This window comes from Pavona decussata, unplaced genomic scaffold (genome assembly GCF_977016875.1).
Source record: "Pavona decussata unplaced genomic scaffold, jaPavDecu1.1 SCAFFOLD_2, whole genome shotgun sequence".
In the NCBI taxonomy this organism is placed as follows: domain Eukaryota; kingdom Metazoa; phylum Cnidaria; class Anthozoa; order Scleractinia; family Agariciidae; genus Pavona; species Pavona decussata.
Window position 1 is genome coordinate 471,166 of NW_028145426.1, and position 21,714 is coordinate 492,879.

Below are 21,714 nucleotides of genomic sequence, written 5' to 3' on the forward strand. Positions count from 1 at the left end.
CTGGGAATAGTAAAACAATTTGCAGCAGCAGAAAATTTAAGAATTATACAAATGTAATTCGAGAAAATGGAATAGATTTTATTTCTTCATTGTCTGTAACTAATTCACTTTTCTTCGTGATTGATTTGTCGCGCTCTGCGACTCGATTCATGGAGAAATTCTATGCTTTAGCTTATAGAGATAATTGCTTGCAGTGAATTCATGTTGTTTTACCAAATCCGGTCATCATGCTCGACAGGGTGGCTGAAGAAATGAAAGGTAAACAAATTCTGCTTGTAAAGCTGCATGCATCGTGTAAAGGCGAAACGAAACACAGAAATTGAAAAATTAAGAAACCTCTATTGTTCCCTTTTTCATTAAATAGGAAAGTTTGAGAAGTAGGCCAGATATTGATCCACAAGCGGTTTATGTTCCTTTTCGCCAACTTTCAATCCTATACACATTAAGTAGAGATAGAAAAATATAATTTTGCTTTATCGATGACAAAAGATTTTTTAAAAAAACAATATAGCCTTCAAGTTACAAGATCTCTCAGATGATGTGTAAGAATTAAAACAAATGGTATTGATGGTCACTTTAGACCGTGGCATACCATTTATAGAGTCACTTTTCAAGAAAAGCTCTTAGTCAAGACAATGTTGTTGAAAATTTGCAAGTAACTACTTTTAAATTTGTCATAATAAGGAAGAATAGGAATGTGATGCAGCTGTCCTTTCTTATGGTTTCTTCAGTAGTGGGAACTACTCGTTGACGCCTGTGAGCTCCTGTTGGTAGTTAGCAATCAAATACACGGTCATAAACATGAGACAAAGGAAAAGGTCTGAACAGCTAATGGGGGCTTGAACTTTCAGACTTGCAATGGGCTAGGTCACAATTCGTTTCACATCTGACATTCGCTTCGCATATTGGTCGACGTCGTATACTCCCCTCCCATACAGCCGATCGCTTTTCGGGGATTCATATTACCTCCTTCCCACAATACTACTACGGCTGCACAGGAGGTTAGTGGGATCCCCTGACCATCAAGCTAAGGGATGCCCCAGTGGTGACAGCACTCGCCTCCTAACAATGTGCCCCGGGTTCGATTCCCGGTGTTGGACCCATATGTGCGTTGCGTTTGTTGTCCCTGCTCCAAGAGTTTTTCTCTGGGTACTCCGGTTTTCCTCCCTCCACAAAAACCAGCATCCCCAAATTCCAATTCGACCTGGAAACAGTGGATGAAGGAGCCACTCTGTGGATGTTCCACCGAAATTCCGCTTTGTATTCTTTTATTTAGATTTTTAATCAGGTTCACACAATTGTAACTAGAATAGGTCCCACATATTGCTAGGAAAACTAATGACCACTGAGCTGAGTACTAGTGTGGTGATGATTTCCTCAAGTCCTCTTGTAGTTTAGTTAGAGAGTTAGAGCTTCTAACCGATGTGCCCAAACTACCAACACAGTGGTTCAGCATTGATTGGACGGGTTATCATATGCACACTAAGAGCCTAAAGTGAACAACACTCAAACCAAGCCACCATGACTACAATGCACTTATCTTTAATGGTAGATTTTTTATTCGTTAATATCTTCGGTATCATCTATTTACACATTTCCTCCGGCTTATTTCCGGTCGTATTTGAATATTAACTTTTACAAGTAGTGTTTAGCTTCTGAGGAAATCTCAGGAAAAAGGTCAAATTATTTATTCCTTTCTTAAGTGTCTAGGGGTAACAAAACAGCAACAGGCATAGGAATAGGGGCAGCCCTGGAAATCTTTATACTTCGCGCCCGGCACCAAGACAATAACCGTACCCTTACTTGGACATTTTTTTTAAAACAGGGTAGTATCTCTGGCGATCCTCTTTACTGTCACTCCCACCTTGTTTTAGGAGAACTCTTTTTTTTTACGGGTTAACCAACTCATGTGAATGGTTTTCAATAATAAGGAGACAACTAAAATGGTAGAACTTAGTACCAATATCTGCAAATGACCATATTTCACTAAGATGGCCATCTTCCAAAATATTGAAACTGCTAAACAGTTAGACCATTAGGTTAATTCTTACTATATCATGAGTCTCTGCTCGAACTTTCCCAGAATTCCCACCGGGGAGTTCTCTTGAAGGTTCAAAGCCAGATTTCTCACAGTACAAGTCACCCTCCCAACCTTTAAAGGCCTAGGAAGAAAGGACGTCCTTATGGGAGCGTACAGGAGAGCCCAAACTCCGAAGAATCAGGGAGCGAAAAGACCGAAGGCTCACAATTTACTTGCGACTTAACTTGCCCGGTTACTTCTCTGGATGAGCCTCAGAACCTCAAAATGTGGCCACTGAGTGTCTTATCGTCAACGTCTAAATCTTATACTTCCTCAGGCATTATACTATTGATTTAACTAAGCGTTTTGCCTTTGTACTTTCCATTAGTAATCCTTAGTTCAATGTTTTGAGGAATCTGTAGTTATAGACTCTTTCCTGTTATGAATTACTCCCCCTCCCCCGTAAGCATCATCAATGCCAGTCATGGAGGGATCATAATTAAGCAAACTGCTAGCCTCTGGATGAATGTTATACGATTACGTAATTCTCTCCCTTCGGCTGCCACATTTTCTTTCTAGTGATGCTTGGCATCACTTCGTCTTGTTTTGTAGTTATTTACCTGATAACAGTTATATGCTTAATGCTTGACTCCTTGGGAAACAAGAAAACGGTCTTACGCAAAGGAGAGGTCCACCCTGAAGGGTGAATATGACTAAAGTACAGAGAGATGTCTGCATCTTTGGATGGAGTTGCTGTGACTGCAGTTACAGATAAGCGATGTTTGTATTGTATTCAGCTAAGATTCTCTGACGGAGCCGAGAATAAAACACTGAGGCAATTGAACACAACTAAAAGCAGAACAATCCACATGAATAAGCGATTGAGCACCCGAGCGGCAAAGCGCCATTCCTCTTGGTGTCGTTCTTTCTCGTCGTCTTTCTTAGTTCTTTTCACAAGAATATCCAAAGCTTGCGGCTGTTTCGGGTCTTGAGTTATTCGCTTCCGTAAATTGGGATTTCTATCGTCTAATTTCTTTAGTTGAATCGGTATGGCCGCGTCCGAACCAGGCGGGACTGCGTTGTTGTTGTGATTATTTGTAGTCACAAAAGAGTTTGTAGCAACAGGTTCCGAGCTATCGCCACTATAGAGCCGCTCTCCGAGAGAATGTCTCCTACTGCTACGATGTTTCAGAAACCTCTTCGCCGAGGGGCACGACTCACTGCTATCGCTACCATTCCTCTTGACTCGCAGTGCGTTTGCGCACCACTGGCAAATAAACATTCGTACCCAGGCCGGCAGCGGAGTTGGTGCGTGATGATGAAATGTGAGCACGACACACGTGAAAACGATGGAGATGAATACATTAACCATCGTCAGCGTGTAGTATCGGGAAATCAACGGCACAACTTCGGAAGTGGCCGGAAGTTCTTCGGCTAGCAACAGGAGTATAACAGTAAGAGACAGCAGTACAGTGACTCCAACATTCATTCTCTCCCCAGACTCCACCGGTAGGAAAAATCCGAGGATTGTTAAGGCTGACATGAGAACGCATGGCGTCAGGAAGTTCAAGATATAATACATGGTACGACGGCGAATCACAATGCTGTAGGTAATGAAGGGATATGGCTCTGGGCAACAGCGGTACTTGGTGATAAATTTGGTCACAGGCATACCAACTAGAACCCATTCTCCGTTATCAGTGAACGAGTTGGTGTCTCCTGGTCCACTGTGGAATATATCCAGGCTCAAACCGTGATAGGACCACGAGCCAAACTTTAATATACATTTCTGAAAAAGGGAAAAAAACGTACTTTGTGACAGGAGCCTGTACTACACTTATCCAACTTCTGCAGTCATGATAAAAATTTCTTGTGGAGTGAGGTTCATTTTGTTTCTCCTTTAAAACTAAATGCCCGTTGCTGCTCTAAATTACGTTTTAGTACAGCACTGCAGAATCCTGTAAAAAAAAAAAAAAAAAAGTACGCGGTGTACGATCTAACCAGGAATTTGAAGGTTTCTTGGCATGGCGCTTTTATTTATAATTAGAACTCTACTGATGTATGAACACAGCCGTATAGCATTTTTATTTCACTCGTTCGTCGTGATCCAGCGAATTAGTTGCATTGCGTTCGTTTACATCGCTGCCTTTGATTATAAAAAATTGATCACGAATAGTTTTTGTAATGTTTGTTCCAGAGCCACCGATACTAGAAACGAAAATACAGAGAGCACGTCTATTCCTCTCCTTATATAGCTTTCATTTTTCCGTTGCATCATACTCAGATTGCAACTGTTTGTTTAAAGAGTGGGTTATTATATCCAGCCAATAAGGTGTAGTCCAACTGATACATTTTTTCCGCTGGATAAAATTATCTTCTCTTTAAACAACTGGGAACAGAAACATGCAACGACGAGTTTTTCATTTTCTTGGAATTACTGTTTATGAAAACTAATTTTTATTACCTGATCATCAAATGGAAAATAAGTCACATCTATAGTGCATGAGCTCTTGAATATTGTGGGGTAGAACCAGCCCACATTTCCGTTGGAGCTTATGGTAAGTCCATAGTATTCTTCTTTTTCTTTATCGTAGTTGTCATTAGCACTGCAAAACAACAAACAACGGTTGGTAAGAGAAATTAGTTGGCATCGAAAACTGTTTGCAATATACCTACTGAAAATGTGCGATTTCCTCTAACTTTTGACGTTCCTAAAATACGGAACGGTAAATTTTTGGCCGTGTGTACACATTATTAATCTTAGTCCTCTGCATATCATTACCTCAACTCCGCCATGTTTATTTTTCACCAAACTAGCCACTGGACCAGTGTGATAGAAATATCTCGAGATTGGTTGGTAAGCGTTTATTGAGAACGTTCTTTTCATCAATAGCCTTCCTTTTTTGTGCATTCTTTGTTTGGACACTAATCAAAATGTTCCCGTAGGGCCGGTGGAGGGAAGCGAAGCTAAAACAGATACATTCAATCTATTAAGCTGAAGCGGCAAAGTGTCATTAATGCTCAGTGCAGGATTTTTGAAAAAATTACTGTTGTCTTAAAATAGCACACCGCCTACCCCGCAAAAAAAGGAAGCTTGCATCGTGTCTCCTTTGAAACTAAAATTCTTACCATCTCTCTTTTTTGACACTCGAGACTTTCTTCATAAGACAAACGTTTACACCAATTCTTCCCATGTCATGTAAAAGTAGTTTAATTATCAATGGTAGCGACGTCAACAAGGATTTTAACTTTCTGCTTACTTGTTATACAGGGTGATATCTGGGAGCCAGACTTTCTTCGAGGACGTCACAAACGACTTTATCGCTCCATAATGAGAGCTGTCCCATTTTAATCTGAAGTCGTTCCAATACTGAATAAAAAGCACAATACGGAAACTTTAGTAACCAAGAGGCTTTTCTAAACTAAATGAAGAGATCGCATTCAGCACAGTACCAACATTTTCATAAAGCCAAAATTAACAATCATCAGTGCAAACCGTAATTAGCCCGTTCCAACAAAGAGTTTGACTCTAAATTAGTTAGAAATGTACCGTAAAACACGGCGGAACTCTATAATACGACCACCTTCGGGCCGTGAAAATGGGGTCGTAATAACGGGGTGGTCGGTTAAAGGAAATGACTGGACTTTCAATTTGTTCGGGACATAAAAAAGTGGTCTTAATGACGAGGTGATCGTAAAGTGAGGTTCCAATGTATAAACGTCCCCTCCCCCGGAAAAATCTCATTCTCTAAAATCCTTCCCATAATAAGCCCTCCAAATATAAGCCCATAAATTATTATGGGTAGCTGCAATTTATTAACTGTATGAAGTTAGTGTGAGACGTCTCAGAATTCTCTCTCATAATAACCACGAATGCAAGACCTTGGTAAAATAAGTACTTTGAAAAAATTAAAGTTGTTTTTAGGGTTCTGCTTTTTTTTTTTTTTTAATTAAAGAATTTTGTCCAAATTAATTATGGCGTTTAATTTAAAGTGCCTCTCACACCAGTGGAGTATTTCATGTTTCGTAAATACTTGCAATTGGGGAGAAATTATTTTGGTTTGTTGGCAATATGGTTGCCATGGTTGCTTACCAGTCTCACCCATACAATAGTGGTCATCGTCTGCAGTCTTTCATCCTAAAAAGTAAAAAAATTGGAAATCCGTTAGTGAAGACAAATACGTCCTTGCAATTTCTTGTTTAATTGGACAAACAATCAGACCTGGTTTTTCTTTATAGTATGGTCTAATGATCGGCCTCATTGCTGCATCTTTTCCAGCAATGTTACTCTTACAATACCAGAGATCATTGCTGCATTTTAAGCTATATTATAAATGATACAATTTATAAGACATGACATCTTCTTTCAAAAACAACTCATCCTACAAACCGACTTGAGTGGAACAATTTTTTTACTATATATGAATGACTCCCGTACATAAGAGATGCTAAAAAAGCGTTTTGCTACCATCAATTTCGGGTGACTTCACTTCTCGTTGGATATTTAATAATTATACCATGAGCTCCCGTTGGATATGACTGATGATATGCGACAACCGTGAGTGCAATAATTGTTTAATTAAACACAGCCTAACAATGTTGCTAGAACTTGCTGATTTCCTTTTCAAGCAATAACAGAAGAAGTTTTACCGCTGCCATTTCTCGGGCGGCCGTTAAGCCAATCAAAAGTCGGGGATTGCAGTTGTTGTCGAGGAGCCAATCAAAACGCTCGCTTGCTCAAATCCATGGGCTCCCCGTGTTACATGATACCTTAGAGGGTCAGTAGAGTAGCAAAATGTATGAGATGAGAAAAGGGTTTAAGAGATTATGATCTCACCCTCCTAGCTCTGTAACAGAATGAAAGAGCTTCATACAGTTAACATTGTAGGCGTCAAACGCCGGTTTACATCACGGAATCACGATCACAGCCACAGCTAAATTAACAGTTCGCGTTTACTGAGAAGCCACAATCTAATCCCTCAGTCAATCAGTATATCTTAAAATGTCACGTAATGGGAAAATTCAGTTCATTAACATTTCATGTTCTTAAATTAATATTGAAGCCATTAAATTCAAAGAGAGTTAGAGTAGGAGAAGCTTCAACTGAAAGTTATAATAATTATATTTGCCTGTTTTCGTGAGCGCCTTTAAATTCTTATTAAAAACCTTTTTTGCCCATTCCCACACATACAATAAAAAACTTGGAATCAGCTCGCACAGCATAATAAGCAACAGCAAAGGAGATCTGACTGCTCGATAGCTTTCAATTAGATGGCAACATTTAATTATCTTTCTCACATGGCCAAATTGGTAGAACCACCTCATATGACATAATAAAACAGTACGGCTACAGAAATATTACTCCAAACATTCTTTTTGAATGGTTACACAGATCTAAGTTGGAATCACCTTTTAAAGAATTCTAAAAGCATCATAGGAAACCACTGCTCAAAAGATTTTGTGTTATCGATCACATGTAACTTGGATTCTCCAAGTGATAGGGACTCGTAAAACGAAATAGCGCGTGTATATCAATCCGGAAAATGAAATGCGTGAATGCATTCGCTGTTGCGGTCTTAACTCACAAAGTTTAGAGGCCGCTGAAATTTCCACCCTGACCTTTCCCCATGGGAATTTCGGTATTGTCACAGATGCATAAACAATAGGCAATGACTTAACTATTACGGCGTTTCTCAGCCACCCGGATATTTTAATGACTTGAACTGTCTACCTCTCCGTGTTAGACAAGTAATTATACCATAAACACTACCAAGCATCGAATAGACCAAAAATTAAACACGCCCTGGTAAGCCATTTCATGATATCGCTCGACTTTCGGCTGCTAGTTATGCCGTAACTTTATCGGTTTCAACATTAGAAGTGGTCGTTTTCTTTATTCTTAATACTAATTGAAAACATCGGAACTTAATCAGTTATCACACACAGGAGCAGATGCAGAACGTAATTTTTTTTAAGTCAGCAGAGAAGCGTTTCAGTAGAGCAACCTCATAGTTATTTCACCTTAGAAGCCGAAAAAGAAAATTTTTCTTTTTATAGCGATGCTAAATAGAATGATATTTTAAATATTTGGTTTCTCGAAACAAACGTCGGGCTATCTTATGCGGTTCTTAAGATTTCAGGATTCTATTACGGGAAAGATACCGAAATTAAATTTAATGTATCCAACGAACCTATGCACATCAACTATCCTATGTTGATGTTTGGAATATCTATTATTTTTTGGAATGACAATTAAAAAAATGGAGTTGTACTTGTGGTTCTTTTGAGAGAGAAAAAATTTTAAAAAAACAAGATTCACAGTTTCACAACTCAGCGGGAAGATGAAGGTTATATCCATAAGCCCACTTTCGCAATTGCCGGGACGAACACAAACTATCTATTATTAATGTTTACATGTACCGCATCAATAAAATTGGGAAACCGACTTAAATCAAACGAAACCGTTCTTTCTTTCATTTTTTTGTGGGCATTATTTACAGTTTTCAATTTTTTTTAGTTTGCGTATAAACAGTTTACTGCTTTTGCAAGCATGTTTACGAGTAGAACCTCTTTTGCTGTTTTGGAAAGTGCGCGTAATTTAATTAAAGCGTGCAGGCTTCAAACATGAAACGAAGCCATAAAATGCTTATTCAAGGAAAGCTTGTCAATGTCCTACTGTTACTATGTTACGAAATCCGCAGACTTCTTCAGGGCTTTAAAAAAATATATGAGTATATAAATAAAAAAAACTGAAACACTATCCTCAGGATTGCATTAGACGCTAACAAGTTAAAGCCCGTGTGAATTAAGTTCAAGCAATTACGACGTATTGCGAGTCTTACCAAATCGATAACAAGCATGTGTACGAGTAGAACCTCTTTTGCTGTTTTGGAAAGTGCGCGTGATTTAATTAAAGCGTGCAGGCTTCAAACATGAAACTAAGCCATAAAATGCTTATTCAAGGAAAGCTTGTCAATGTCCTACTGTTACTATGTTACGAAATCCGCAGACTTCTTCTACAAAAAAATATATGAGTATATAAATAAAAAACTGAAACACTATCCTCAGGATTGCATTAGACGCTAACAAGTTAAAGCCCGTGTGAATTAAGTTCAAGCAATTACGACGTACTGCGAGTCTTACCAAATCGATAATTTGATTGAGGGCTATGTCAAACTTAACCTTGACAGCAATAGCTTTCACTTTCTGCGGGATGATGTTGGTGCTGTAGTTGGTGAATAGGTCTTTCTGGAGCCTTTCCAAGTCGTCATAATACTGTTTACTTGCAGCTGCCAAAGAAAGAGAGTAAAAACATTTGTCAGCGATATGCCAACTCAGCAGTAAGGAAGACACCAGTCACAAGTTATAAAAAATTAAAAAAGGCAAATATTTGTGAATTCTAGTTTAGGTCAATGAAAAAAAGAGAGAACTTTATGAGACATTTTTTTTCACTGAGGCAAAAGCTCGCAAATCCATGTCGAGCTTTTACGAGGGTCCATTGTTAGAAAATGCAAAAAGTGATTTTTTTTTTTTCGATATACAAACAATTACAATTAAAATCTTGTAGTTCCCTCTCAGGCAATTTAAAAACCACGCTTTGTTATGCTCAATCTTAGCTTCTTTTACGGAAGAACCCGTATGTTAGAAATCAGAAGAGATGATTCAAAAGTTGTGTTTGTAGAAATTTAACGACGAACTGGCCAGTGTGTGTGAGCTTGCGTTCCTCAAAACAGCGACGCGTTGCAAATATGTAAATGTATATACCAACTGACCATACTATTACCTGCACCTAGTTTTGGAAACTGAATTAGAACATTGAACTAAAAACACCTAATAACAAAAGCTAACAACGTTTGGTAGTCATACAACTTACCGAGTGAATTGACGCAGAGTAGCAGGTAGATTAGGAGTTTTTCCTTAGGCTTAGACATTCTGGTCAAGACCTCAACACAGGCGATAAATACACAACAAGCGGCGAAAAACCCAATATTTTGTCAGCAGCAGGAATTATCAACAAATGGAAGACACTGCTAGTAATTTTCGGAGCGGTAAGTCAATAAGCTGTCTAATCGCCCCCGGACGAAGCATCTAGAACATGAATAAAAACGTGAAAATCCGAGGATTTCAAATGGTATTTATGTTGTTTTTTGATAGCACGGTTCCCGCGCTCCGATATAGGTAAATTGTGGTCGTTGGCAGACGGCCTAACAATTAATTAATAATAGCATGGAAATTAACGAGCTAATCTAGCTTTCTGATTTAGTGAATTTGGTAAACAATAGCTCACAGTTTCGTTGAAAGAAAACCCCCTGGATTTGAGATAAAGTCGGTTGATACTTTTCGGCGATTCCAGAATGCAAATTGTCCGCTTTTCGATTGCAATTACCAATGGATGATATTAAAAATAATAAAGACAAAAAAAAAGGTATCGCTACTACAGGATGAGAAACAACTTTTTTTTCTCCTTTTTATTTTCAAGGAAATGAATTTTTTTTCTCGCATTAAAATATCAGGGAGAATTAATGTATTGTGTGAGGGGGTTGTAATTTACATTTCTATTGTCAAATTTTTCATTTCTGGGAGAATTTCCAGGGGGATCATTTAGCAATATGAAGTGAAACTCTTAATTTTTTTCAATGTTTTAAACATTGCAACAAAGGAAAAACAGGAAAACGTTCTGGAATGTTTACAGATTTGTATTGCTTTTAATCACTGTGATGTAAAGCGAGAAAGCCGCTCGTTTACGTTTCATCTCGTCTCGTAGTTAATAAGCTTAAGTTATTATGCTCAAAGTGAAAACGAGAATGCCATCGGTCTGCGCTAAGCCTTATTTTTAAGCTTGTTTAATAACAGTTGACACTTTTTAACTGGAGGCATATTATCAATTGTGAGAAACCTGGTAAAGGATTGAATAACTTCATTTTTCATTTATGGGATGTTTTCCTCAGTTGTCAAACGCCCCCAATACTGAGCTCATCATTTTAATAGTAAGAAATTTCTAAACAACAACGGTTTTCATAAGTCGCTCGATTTAATGTGAAATAACTTTATTTCTAAACCGTAGTCTCACTCCGTTCATTTTATCAGTCGCACGTCGCACGTTGGTACAACTCGGTACAGCGTCCATATTATTATTCTACAATAATTCGTCCTGCCTTCTACTGGTCTTGACCAGATTTGAGGTAAATATTAAATTAAATTTAAATTTGTAAAATTCCTTCTTTTTCTTGGAGGATACTTCGCGAGGGAAGTTAGTGTCTTTTTTTTAACTCAGTGGACACATACACCTATATGATTGTCCATTTATATCAAAGCGTTCGGTTCGAAGCTTCGAGGGTTAATTAAAATTGCAATTAAATTTGACCTTATTTAAAGGTTATTATGTCTTAAAGATAAAAACACTGCATGAAAACTCAAAAAATAGTAATCAAAGAGAAAGTTTTGAATTTTTGTAAGTTTGTGGGGCTTATCTCGGATGTGTTTCCGTTTTTTATTTAACCTCTTAATTAAAAAAAAATCGTATCCATTGTTTACAATGGAACTTGTCCACCCTTCTCTAAAAAACTCCCCGAAAAAGATGGTTTTCAGAAAATGGAGGAAAATAAAAGGTTTTTAGAGCATAAGCATCTAAAACCGAAATCCTGGTCAAGCATCCTTGTCTACGCTTCCCATTACTAATAATTCCGTCGTTTTGTTCCTTGGCCTCCAAAGAAAATAATTATTCTTCTATGCATCTTTTGAAATTTTACAAACCAGTTTGATCTTTATTGTACTTTGTAAATGAATTTGAAAATCTTCAAACATCACAATATCTTCATAATGGCCCTATCCTATCTCAAAAGGAGTTCCTTACAACATCTATTAGCGATTATCTCACTTATTTAGCGTGCGGAGATGATTTTTCTTTAATATTATCTCTCATCGGGTTTGTTCATTGTTACTCAGTAGCCAACAGCCCATTTTACAGTAACAGTTGTACGCTTAGTGACCTGGCCTTTGAGTGGAAGCGAGGCTGGCTGGAGTTGACTTTGTTTTAATACAAACCTCACTGATTTCGAGTGAAAGTCATTTCGTTATTATACTAACTAGTTTGCTTCTGTATCTAGTTGAAAAGCACTGAGATTTGTATCAAAGTTAAGACAGATCCAGCCTCGCTTCAAATCCAAGGCCAGTTCACTAAACACGCAACTGTGACTGAGTGGGCTAATGCTAGGTTGTGTTATATTCATTTCCGTCGAAGACTGGTGACCTATAATTTTGTGTAGGAACGGAAAGATATCAGTTGAATGCCACACCGTATTTTTCCCACCACTCAGTCAAATGCCGTAACTTAGAATGCATACAGGGTGTAAAAAATAAGAAGTAAACAGAAACGACAAAGAAAAACTTCTATTCTCCAACCTCCTGAAAGCTGGAAGCTTCTAAAATTCCGAGAACATGGGTGACAGAGCATTTTGAATTTCCTAAGACTAGTGGGGCAGAGAATTTTGAAATTTCCAATAAATATGTAGAGTCACGCCGTGTGCTTCTGATCACGCTAGCAATTGTTTATCGAAGAGGGTGAAGAGGAACACAACAGGCTTGATGCTAAGATTGCCGTTGCTTTCCTCAGATACAAGCTTCTGCCTAATAATAATAATAATTTTAAAAGGAAAATTACCAAAAAAAACCCCGTTAACGTTACGTTAACGTTACGTTACGACGGCATGTCGTCACTGTGAAAGAATAATAGTAATAATAATAATAATAATAATAATAATAATAATAATAATAATAATAATAATAATAATAATAATAATAAAACATGAACGTTTTCGTGCAAGTTGCACTAAACATCAGAAAGAAAATCATCGTTGGGTGGGCTGTAGAAACATGTTCTCTCATCTCATCTCACCTCCCACCCAATTCAAGTTAGCAGAATCACAAATACCTCATGCATGGTTTCCATGACCATGTTTTCACCAAATACTAGAAAGCAACATAACCGATCTTTTTTCTCTGCAACCGAAGCCACTACAAACAAACCACTTCGTTTCAAAAATGGGGGACAACCTTGCCTATTGTAATAGCGCGCGCAGAGCGCCATGGGTAAGAAAATATGACGTCACTCTAAGTCCTTTACTGTTCGGCTGGCCAAACCAGCCTTCTTCAGGTACAATGAGAATTTACATTGGGACATGCGCTTATATTACAAGTATTTGCGCACTAATGGAACTACGTAAAACTAAAGTGATTGACAGTATAACAGATAAAGCAAATGAAATTAAAAAAGGAAAAAAGGTAGTAAATTTCTTCGCAAATATTAAGGCCATGTGGAAGAAGTGTTCTGCCTTTTGAGATTAGAAAGGCCTCCCTGGCCTGACGGATTGAGTCTCAGTTGGAGTAGACATTTTCTATGGGGATTTATTACATGTCGTTAGCCGGTGTGGTTAGGAGCGGTGAGGAAGTGCTCTGCGGCTGTGGTGGGTTTAGATCTAGTGTTAGGGTTATCACCAAATAGTTCTAAAACATGACACATGACTGTCACAGGATAGAGTCACCGAGGTTTCCTGACAGACCCCCCCCCCCCCCCCCCAAAAAAAAAAAAAAAAAAAAAAAAACGATTAAATTATTCTCCTTTAGCTTTTAAGTCGCATATGATTGTTTACTACTGTTTTATCGACGTATTGCTGCATGTAATGTCGCCAAGCTAGACAACACCATCCTTAACTTGGTTAACTCACATCGCCAGCATGCCATACCTGCAGCATTGTTACTAGTTAATGCGTACACATGTTTTGGCCGTCTGGTGTTAACCTGATCGGCCATCTTGTTGTACAAACGTATATTGGTCGTTATTAAAGCTGTTAGAGTTCCTTCCTTCGTTGTGACGTTCCTGTCTCTCCAACACTGCATCACATTTCGCTACAACTGAGATCATCCTTTATACTCCCTTAAATTAACACCGCCACTCGGAAATACCTTCTTAAATATAAAAAAAAATATATTAACTGCAATGTTTCTGAATATTACTACACACCCATACCATTTAACAGAACGACAACTTTTGAGTTCAAAATCCCAGACTTATCCATTAATAAAGTACGAATGACGGCGACGAGTCTGGCATACCAATAACCCTGATTCAGTTAACAACCTGAGCTGAGTTGCTCGAAGCATGGTTAGCGCTAACCATTGATTAAGAGGTATTGAAACCTATAGGTTGTCATGGCATTTAACCCGGGTTAGCGCTAACCATGCTTCGAGCAACTGGGCCGTGGGCTGAGTTGCTCGTAGTATGGTTAGCGCTAACCATTGGTTAAGAGGTATTGAAACCTATAGGTTGTCATGGTATTTAACCCGGGTTAGCGCTAACCATGCTTCGAGCAACTGGGCCCTGGGCTGAGTTGCTCGTAGTATGGTTAGCGCTAACCATTGGTTAAGAGGTATTGAAACCTATAGGTTGTCATGGTATTTAACCCGGGTTAGCGCTAACCATGCTTCGAGCAACTGGGCCGTGGGCTGAGTTGCTCGAAGCATGGTTAGCGCTAACCATTGGTTAAGAGGTATTAAAACCTATAGGTTGTCATGGCATTTAACCCGGGTTAGCGCTAACCATGCTTCGAGCAACTGGGCCCTGGGCTGAGTTGCTCGAAGTATGGTTAGCGCTAACCATTGATTAAGAGGTATTAAAACCTATAGGTTGTCATGGTATTTAACCCGGGTTAGCGCTAACCATGCTTCGAGCAACTGGGCCCTGGGCTGAGTTGCTCGAAGCATGGTTAGCGCTAACCATTGGTTAAGAGGTATTAAAACCTATAGGTTGTCATGGTATTTAACCCGGGTTAGCGCTAACCATGCTTCGAGCAACTGGGCCGTGGGCTGAGTTGCTCGAAGCATGGTTAGCGCTAACCATTGGTTAAGAGGTATTAAAACCTATAGGTTGTCATGGCATTTAACCCGGGTTAGCGCTAACCATGCTTCGAGCAACTGGGCCCTGGGCTGAGTTGCTCGAAGTATGGTTAGCGCTAACCATTGGTTAAGAGGTATTAAAACCTATAGGTTGTCATGGTATTTAACCCGGGTTAGCGCTAACCATGCTTCGAGCAACTGGGCCCTGGGCTGAGTTGCTCGAAGTATGGTTAGCGCTAACCATTGGTTAAGAGGCATTAAAACCTATAGGTTGTCATGGTATTTAACCCGGGTTGGCGCTAACCATGCTTCGAGTAACTGGGCCCTGGCGTCTTATCCCTACAAAGTACAGTTATTTGCAAATGTTTCGCTCTTTATACTCGCGACCTCTTTGCCGAAATTTTACCTCGCCTCAAAAGGAATTCAGCACCACGCGAGTACATGCCCCGAAACTGAGGGAATCGAGTGGTTTGTGCCGTAAAATTTTTCCACTCTTCTTGGCCCGAATAAGCAAAACATAATCTAAACGTCTAGTCATAATTAAGGTTTATTGTAATTTTTTTGTGTAAGAATGTCGCTGTCAGTTTGTCAAGCGTGTGGAATGTGTTACTTACTTAATTTAGTGTAATGTATTCGTATTTCGTAACGAAGTTCACAAGTTTTGGTAGCTTTAAATCGTAACGGATAGCTCGAGGTTCTATTACCGTTGTGGTGGTTTCACATAAGCCAATCTAGTTAATATTCAGAGCGTAAATTTTCCTAATGCCTGTCATTAACGACCACAAGATGGTTTCCAAATCACAATAAACAAACGCAATATATCAAGTCTTGTGGTCCTTTAAGTGTCCTTGGGGATTCTTATTCTGTCCTGTGACCGTGGGGCCCACTTTTCCACAATAAAAATATTACTGTTTTTGGCCTCGATTGACAAACGGGGTTTTTAATGTACATAAAACTGTTTCTGTTTCTATGGCGGGTTTCTTAAGTAATTTGGGTGTATTTTTCTTAGAGGCAACGAGCCAAACACCCTTGGGCTTCAAGAGTACATTATCTGGAACGTGTTTCTGATTGGCTCCTTAACGGCGTTCTACACGCGGAAAAATTAGACACCAGAATTTGCATGCGAATGGTTGGTTATTAATCAATAAAATTCATAGGTTTGACGCAGACACGGGGTGTTGCACAAGCTAAATAACTTTACTCCGATTTATCAATTTGGGTTCTTTCTTTAAAATCAAGAAAAAGACCGATTACCAGTGTTTTTCTAAGCGATGAAAAGGGCAGAAGTGAAAGAACATACTAGTTTCCTCTCCCGGCATATCCCGGACTGCATGATTAGAGCTGTTCAAATGTGCCATGGGTTAACCCTCTCTTTTTACAACAACGACCTGCTATTGAGGTTAAAATTACTACTTCCTAGTTTCCCGTCAATTAGGATTTCTGTTTTTACAGTAAATTTCGGCATTGGTCTGCTATATTGATGCTCTTTTTGTTAAGAGAATGGGCGGGAAATTTCATTCTGATGATGACGTTTAAGTTCTGGTTATTCAAACGTGAATAGGGTCTCTGATTGGTCTTTAAGTAATTAAATGACAAGAGGCTCTTCTAGCACACGAAAATTTGCATACAAAAATATTACTAACCAAAATTCTCAGTTCTCTATACAAACACGAGGTTTAATTAAGCTTGTTGTTACGGAGAATCATGGCTTCGGCATTCACTGGTTCCATGAGAACACCGTGGGCGCTGCTGCTTTGCTTTCATTTTCTGGTTCTAGCATTTTGTGAAGGGAACGAAACGGCTGACGTGAAAAAGGTCCTGGCGTCGACTTATCAGGATCAGACGGTCTTCATCATCCCGGGTAGTGAGTGCGGCTGGAACTGCACTTATAAAGTCAGTGAATCTAATTCAGAAGATGCGTTGGTCTTGTTTGTTCTTCATTCGCGTTTTCCAATTCACCAAGTACCAATGGATAACGGAACATTATTTCGAGTTAATGTCAGATACGAGATGAAAGTGGCTGACAAATGCACTAACGAAACCATTCAGAATTCGACTGTCAACGTCACCAAAGATTGGCAGATCAGGCTAATTAGACCGCCAAACAAACACATTCCTAGATTTATTGTCAATGCTCTTGAACAATTTTCAACATTGATAGAGAAAGAGTCATTGTATAGCGTGGAAACATCGTGTACCTTGGAAGTCGGAGCCATCAGTTTCCCCAGGAATCAAACGAGCGTCAACAAGGATCTTTCTTCGGATGATCTGCAAAAGATAATTATTCGCACGGCTCAGATTGGATCGCTGCATGACATCTGCACTGAAAAGGCAAAGAAAAATCGACAAATTTGCATCGAGATTACTGAAGTCAAGCAAGAATGGACACAGACCTTGCTGTTTGTCTCGGTTGCTCTGTTTGTTACAATTTTCTCTTATATTGGCCCTTTTATTGTTTGCTTGTACGCCCCAACAGAAGTCATGCATCAAGGGATTCGCCAGATTGTTGTAGATGGACCAAGTCCAGTCGGTTTTCGGAGTCTCATAGGCAACTATTTCTTTTCCATGGATGACACTATGTGGCACAGGGCAAGACGTTTCATTATGCGCGTTCTGATATTACCCATACCATTTCTTATCCCTGCTCTTTTTGTTGAATACTTGATTCGAAACAATGTTTTGCCTCACCAAACTTCGCTACGTGTGGGTCATTTGTCTCAGCCATTGTACCTGCTGTCCTATAGCTGTTATTTCATTCAAGCGTTTTATTACAGTTTCTTCGTAATGAAGCCTAACAACTGGCTCTCCAGTGAAGAGGGGCTCTTTCACGGGAACCTACCATGGCGAATGTTAGCTTATACTAGATGTCTTCTTTCTTTGGGCGCCTTTATAATTACACCCGCCTTTATTCCTATTGGCCTTTTCGGTGGGGTTTTGCTACCAGCCATTAAACGAGCTCTTTGCAATCGTCCTCCATGCAAAGCAAGGACTGACTTTTTTCAATTTATCATCTTATGTTTTGGTCTTTTTTTATTGGCAGTGCTTTTGTTCGCATTGACGACGATGTGTCTGATTCTTGTAGCACTTTGGTTAGTGCTTTGGTTTCCTAAAATCTCATTTCCTGTAGCCGCCGTTTGTGCATCTGGTAGCTCTCGACTATGGGAACTTGTCAACACTAGATTCCTTGTTATTCGCCTACTTGTGGTTTCTCTCGACTTCTGCGTTACTTGTTTGGCAGCGACTGGAGGACTGATTGTGCTACGGTCTGCAGCTCTTGGCGTCTTGCTATTCATTCAATTGGGATTGAAATTGCTGTTTTCTGTGGAAAATCTTCCATTAGTGGTTTGCTTAATCCTTGCCTCTTATTATTTGTGGGGTGTTTATAACTCCTTTATTAAGAAATACGAAGATCTTGCAATATATCTCTCAAATTGTCAAGACCAGTTAACAAATCATGATATTACATCCAATCAGTCTCGTATTTGTTTGCCCTGGCGGGAAGAGGAAAGGCTGAAGACGAGGATAATTCCAAAAGAACTCTTCAACATTGCTTGTGAAGAACTGATGCCCATCAGAGAAAACACTCGCAAACTAGTTTTTAAAGCCATGTTGCATTTGATATTCGTTTTCGTTGTCTTTACGTTTGCAGTGCTGTCGGATGCTACACCATTAACAAAAGGTTTTCTGTCGTTTCTCGCGGGATTAGTTCCAAGGATAATAATTTTTTACTTTGATACAAAAAAGCAAATAAATTTCCATACCCCTTTTAATGAGGAAAGAGCTCGTCAAATTGTTGAGACGAATAGCAAAAGCACATCAAATTACTTGATCCAAAGGCAATGCTACTTTGATATGTCAATCGAGTCAATTCTGTCACTAATAGGGAAGAGAATGTCTCCAAAATACGAATTTTTTTCCATATTTTTATTTGTAGATGATAGAGACCCCTTTTTCTTTTTCATATTTCATACTGTACACATTTCCTTTAGCGTTGTTATGTTATACAGCTATTTTACTTAACGTTGCTAGATAGACAACATCAGGTAATAGATTTGCAATTTCAGTGCAATAGGATGAAAGATGCGACAACTTTAAACTGAATTAACTTTATTTGGGACCATTTTTCATCATTAATGTTATCGTTATGGGAAGATATTTGACGTTATATACTGTAGATTTTACAAGATAAAAGTAATGGCATAATGATGTTTTGAATGAGACAACTGATGCAACCTCTATTTGCTCTTCAGATATCACCTTAAGTGTAACTGATCTAATCAATGAAAAACTGAAATAGAATACGCCGAACTAGCCTCTCTCAATCACTCTTCAAAGTTTTTTGTTGTTGATAAACCATAATAACATTTGTTTAGTCAGTTTACTTTGATTGCCATAAAAAAGGTAAACGTTATGATATTTGGAAGCTTGCTGTTAGGGAGGTTTGGGGTGTTGCGCGGTGCATTGGTTATGAGGTGTAAACCGCGGCTGTTGATGCGTCTGCTAAATCAAATTTTCCCTGGACATTAAGCAAATGCAGGGACTGTATCAGTACCCATTATGGTGAATAATAATTTGCTTGTGTGTTAAGATACACATCTTCCGTTTTTTGTTGTAACTGTTCTTCTTAAGTAACGATGGCAACAAATTTTACCTCAGTTTTTGTGACAAAAAAGTTGAATTAGTTAATTTTTTTTGTCCAATCCTTTTTGACTAACTACTCCAAGCTGTACATACTTCAAAAAGCTCGGCAAATGAGAGACATTATAGAGTAACAGCCTGTTTAAGTTTGTTTTAGTGTGAACAGGGGGAAACAGAGACTTACAAAAACAGTGACGCAAATAGCTTCACACAACACCGCTTCCAGTCAAAATACGAGTTTCTACACATGTGCAACCTCAGTCCTGGTCGCTTTCATCGTTTTCGGCCGTTTAAACGTGGACAGGTATACACGATATGAAATCGCCGGTGAGGACAAACATATTTTGCTGCGTTTTCGGCGAGATGAAAGCGGACACTTATGTAGCCGCATCATTATTCAGCAGGTTCAGTTGACATGAATTCGTTTCCTAAACGCCCCGCTTTCGTTTTATCGATCGAGACCGCATCCTAAATTTCTTCCCCCACTTTCGTTTACGCGGCGTTTTCCTTGTCAGCCCTTAAATTACGTTCAAAAAAGGACATACTACAACGATTAAGGAAGAAAAGCTCCCATGATGTATGCATAAGGCATTTCCCGCGTCAGCGTGATGAAAAGCTTCCGTTATAGCTGTCCACACTGATACAATAGAGCCCTCATTTTTCGAATGCCTCCACTATGACGACCTTTTTCTGTGGAAAAGATCAGTTTTGATCTCTTTAGTCCAGTGGCAAAGCCAACATTCACCGAAACGAGTTAGTTTATAGACGAAAAGGCATTGGTGAGTACGAAGGGTTGACTACTTCCCACTCTCCTGTCGAAGCATGCTCACCTAATGCTCACCTAAATCAAACTTTCCCTGGATGTTAAACTAATGCAGCGGTTCATAGCTCAATGGGGTTTGTTCTTTTATCGTTTATTACCAATTTAATTACGTACTGTAAATAACCATTATGGTAAATAATGATGTGCATACATACACATCTTTTCTCGTTTGTAGTAATTTCTTGTCGTTACTAACAATCGAAACACTTTTTATCTTGGTGATTGTGGCTCATTCTTTTTGTCCTCCTTTTTCACTGACTCTTCCAAGCTGCAACTTGTCATAAGTGACTAGTCGACTATTTTAATTTTAAATCGAGGCATTTTTCACTTTATAAAAGAATTAGGATTGGGAATCTTACGAGGTGATTATATAACAAAAAAGTGATGTTTTAATTCAACTTTGTTTGAAATATAAATATATTTTATTTGTACCTCTGCTCGTCCGATTTCACAGAAAAACTCACCCAATGACATGCACCACGGGAAATCCAGAAATTATACTCTTCTGCAACCATGGATTTAAAGTTTACCAAGGTCTCACTTTTTCTCTTGTTCAAAAAAATTCCCACTGCATATGTATCACGTTTTTATATACGTCTGTAAAAATCTAATTGAAAGCTCATCCGCAAAACGAGAGACGTTTTTCTTAACAGCTTTATTGGCTGCTCCTCTTACAATATATAATATATTTTAGAGTAGCAGCCAATTTACTGTCGTTTTAGTGCGGACGGAGACTTACAAAAACGGTGACGTAAAAAGCCTCACGCGGCACCGCGTCTACACATGCGCAACCCCAGTCCTAGTCGCTTTGGCATAAACCGGTGAAAACGATAAAAAAAAGCGCTGGTGAGGACAAAAAAAGTTTGTTGCGTTTTCGACGAGATGAAAGGGGAGACTTTTGGAACCACTAAGTGAGCAGATTCTGTCCAAATTAATGGCTTTTCGAAACGCCCCGCCTTCGTTTTACCGAAACTGCATTGTAAGTTCCTTCCCTGGCCATCGTTTACGCAGCGTTCTCCCCTGTCCACCCCAAAAATTACGCTGATAGGCTTAGGGGACATACTACAACAACGATTGAGGAAGAAATGCGCCAACGATGTATGCATAAGGCGTTTCCCACGTGGGAGTTATAAAAAGCCTCCGTTTTAGCGGTCCACACTGATACGATAGGGCCCCGCATTCACTTGTCTGCACGCTGAGGAGCGTTTTCGATAAAAGACATCAGCCTTTTGTCCGCTTTCAAATGGTGGCGAAGCCAAAATGCATCAATTTGAGTAGACGAATACGCATTAGTGCGCAGAAGGTCTTGACTATTTTAACTCCTGCTCTCCTGTCGAAGCAC

The 21,714-nt window shown here is 39.1% G+C and overlaps 2 protein-coding genes across 2 annotated transcripts; both read right to left on the reverse strand.

Annotated features, from left to right (window-relative positions):
• Window positions 1-1,786: 1,786 nt before the first annotated feature.
• On the reverse strand, window positions 1,787-11,599 carry LOC146489854 (neuronal acetylcholine receptor subunit alpha-7-like). Its single transcript, XM_085115534.1, has 6 exons — window positions 9,894-11,599; window positions 9,164-9,309; window positions 6,114-6,158; window positions 5,281-5,390; window positions 4,485-4,626; window positions 1,787-3,809 (listed from the first exon to the last, which is right to left on the reverse strand). The coding sequence occupies exons 1-6, from the start codon at window positions 9,949-9,951 to the stop codon at window positions 2,814-2,816; spliced, it is 1,497 nt and encodes a 498-aa protein (XP_084971660.1). The 5' UTR covers window positions 9,952-11,599; the 3' UTR covers window positions 1,787-2,813.
• On the reverse strand, window positions 9,986-21,610 carry LOC146489855 (uncharacterized). Its single transcript, XM_085120103.1, has 2 exons — window positions 17,110-21,610; window positions 9,986-10,108 (listed from the first exon to the last, which is right to left on the reverse strand). Exons 1-2 carry the CDS (start codon window positions 17,396-17,398, stop codon window positions 10,086-10,088), a joined length of 312 nt encoding a protein of 103 aa, XP_084976229.1. The 5' UTR covers window positions 17,399-21,610; the 3' UTR covers window positions 9,986-10,085.
• Between the last annotated feature and the right edge of the window lie 104 nt (window positions 21,611-21,714).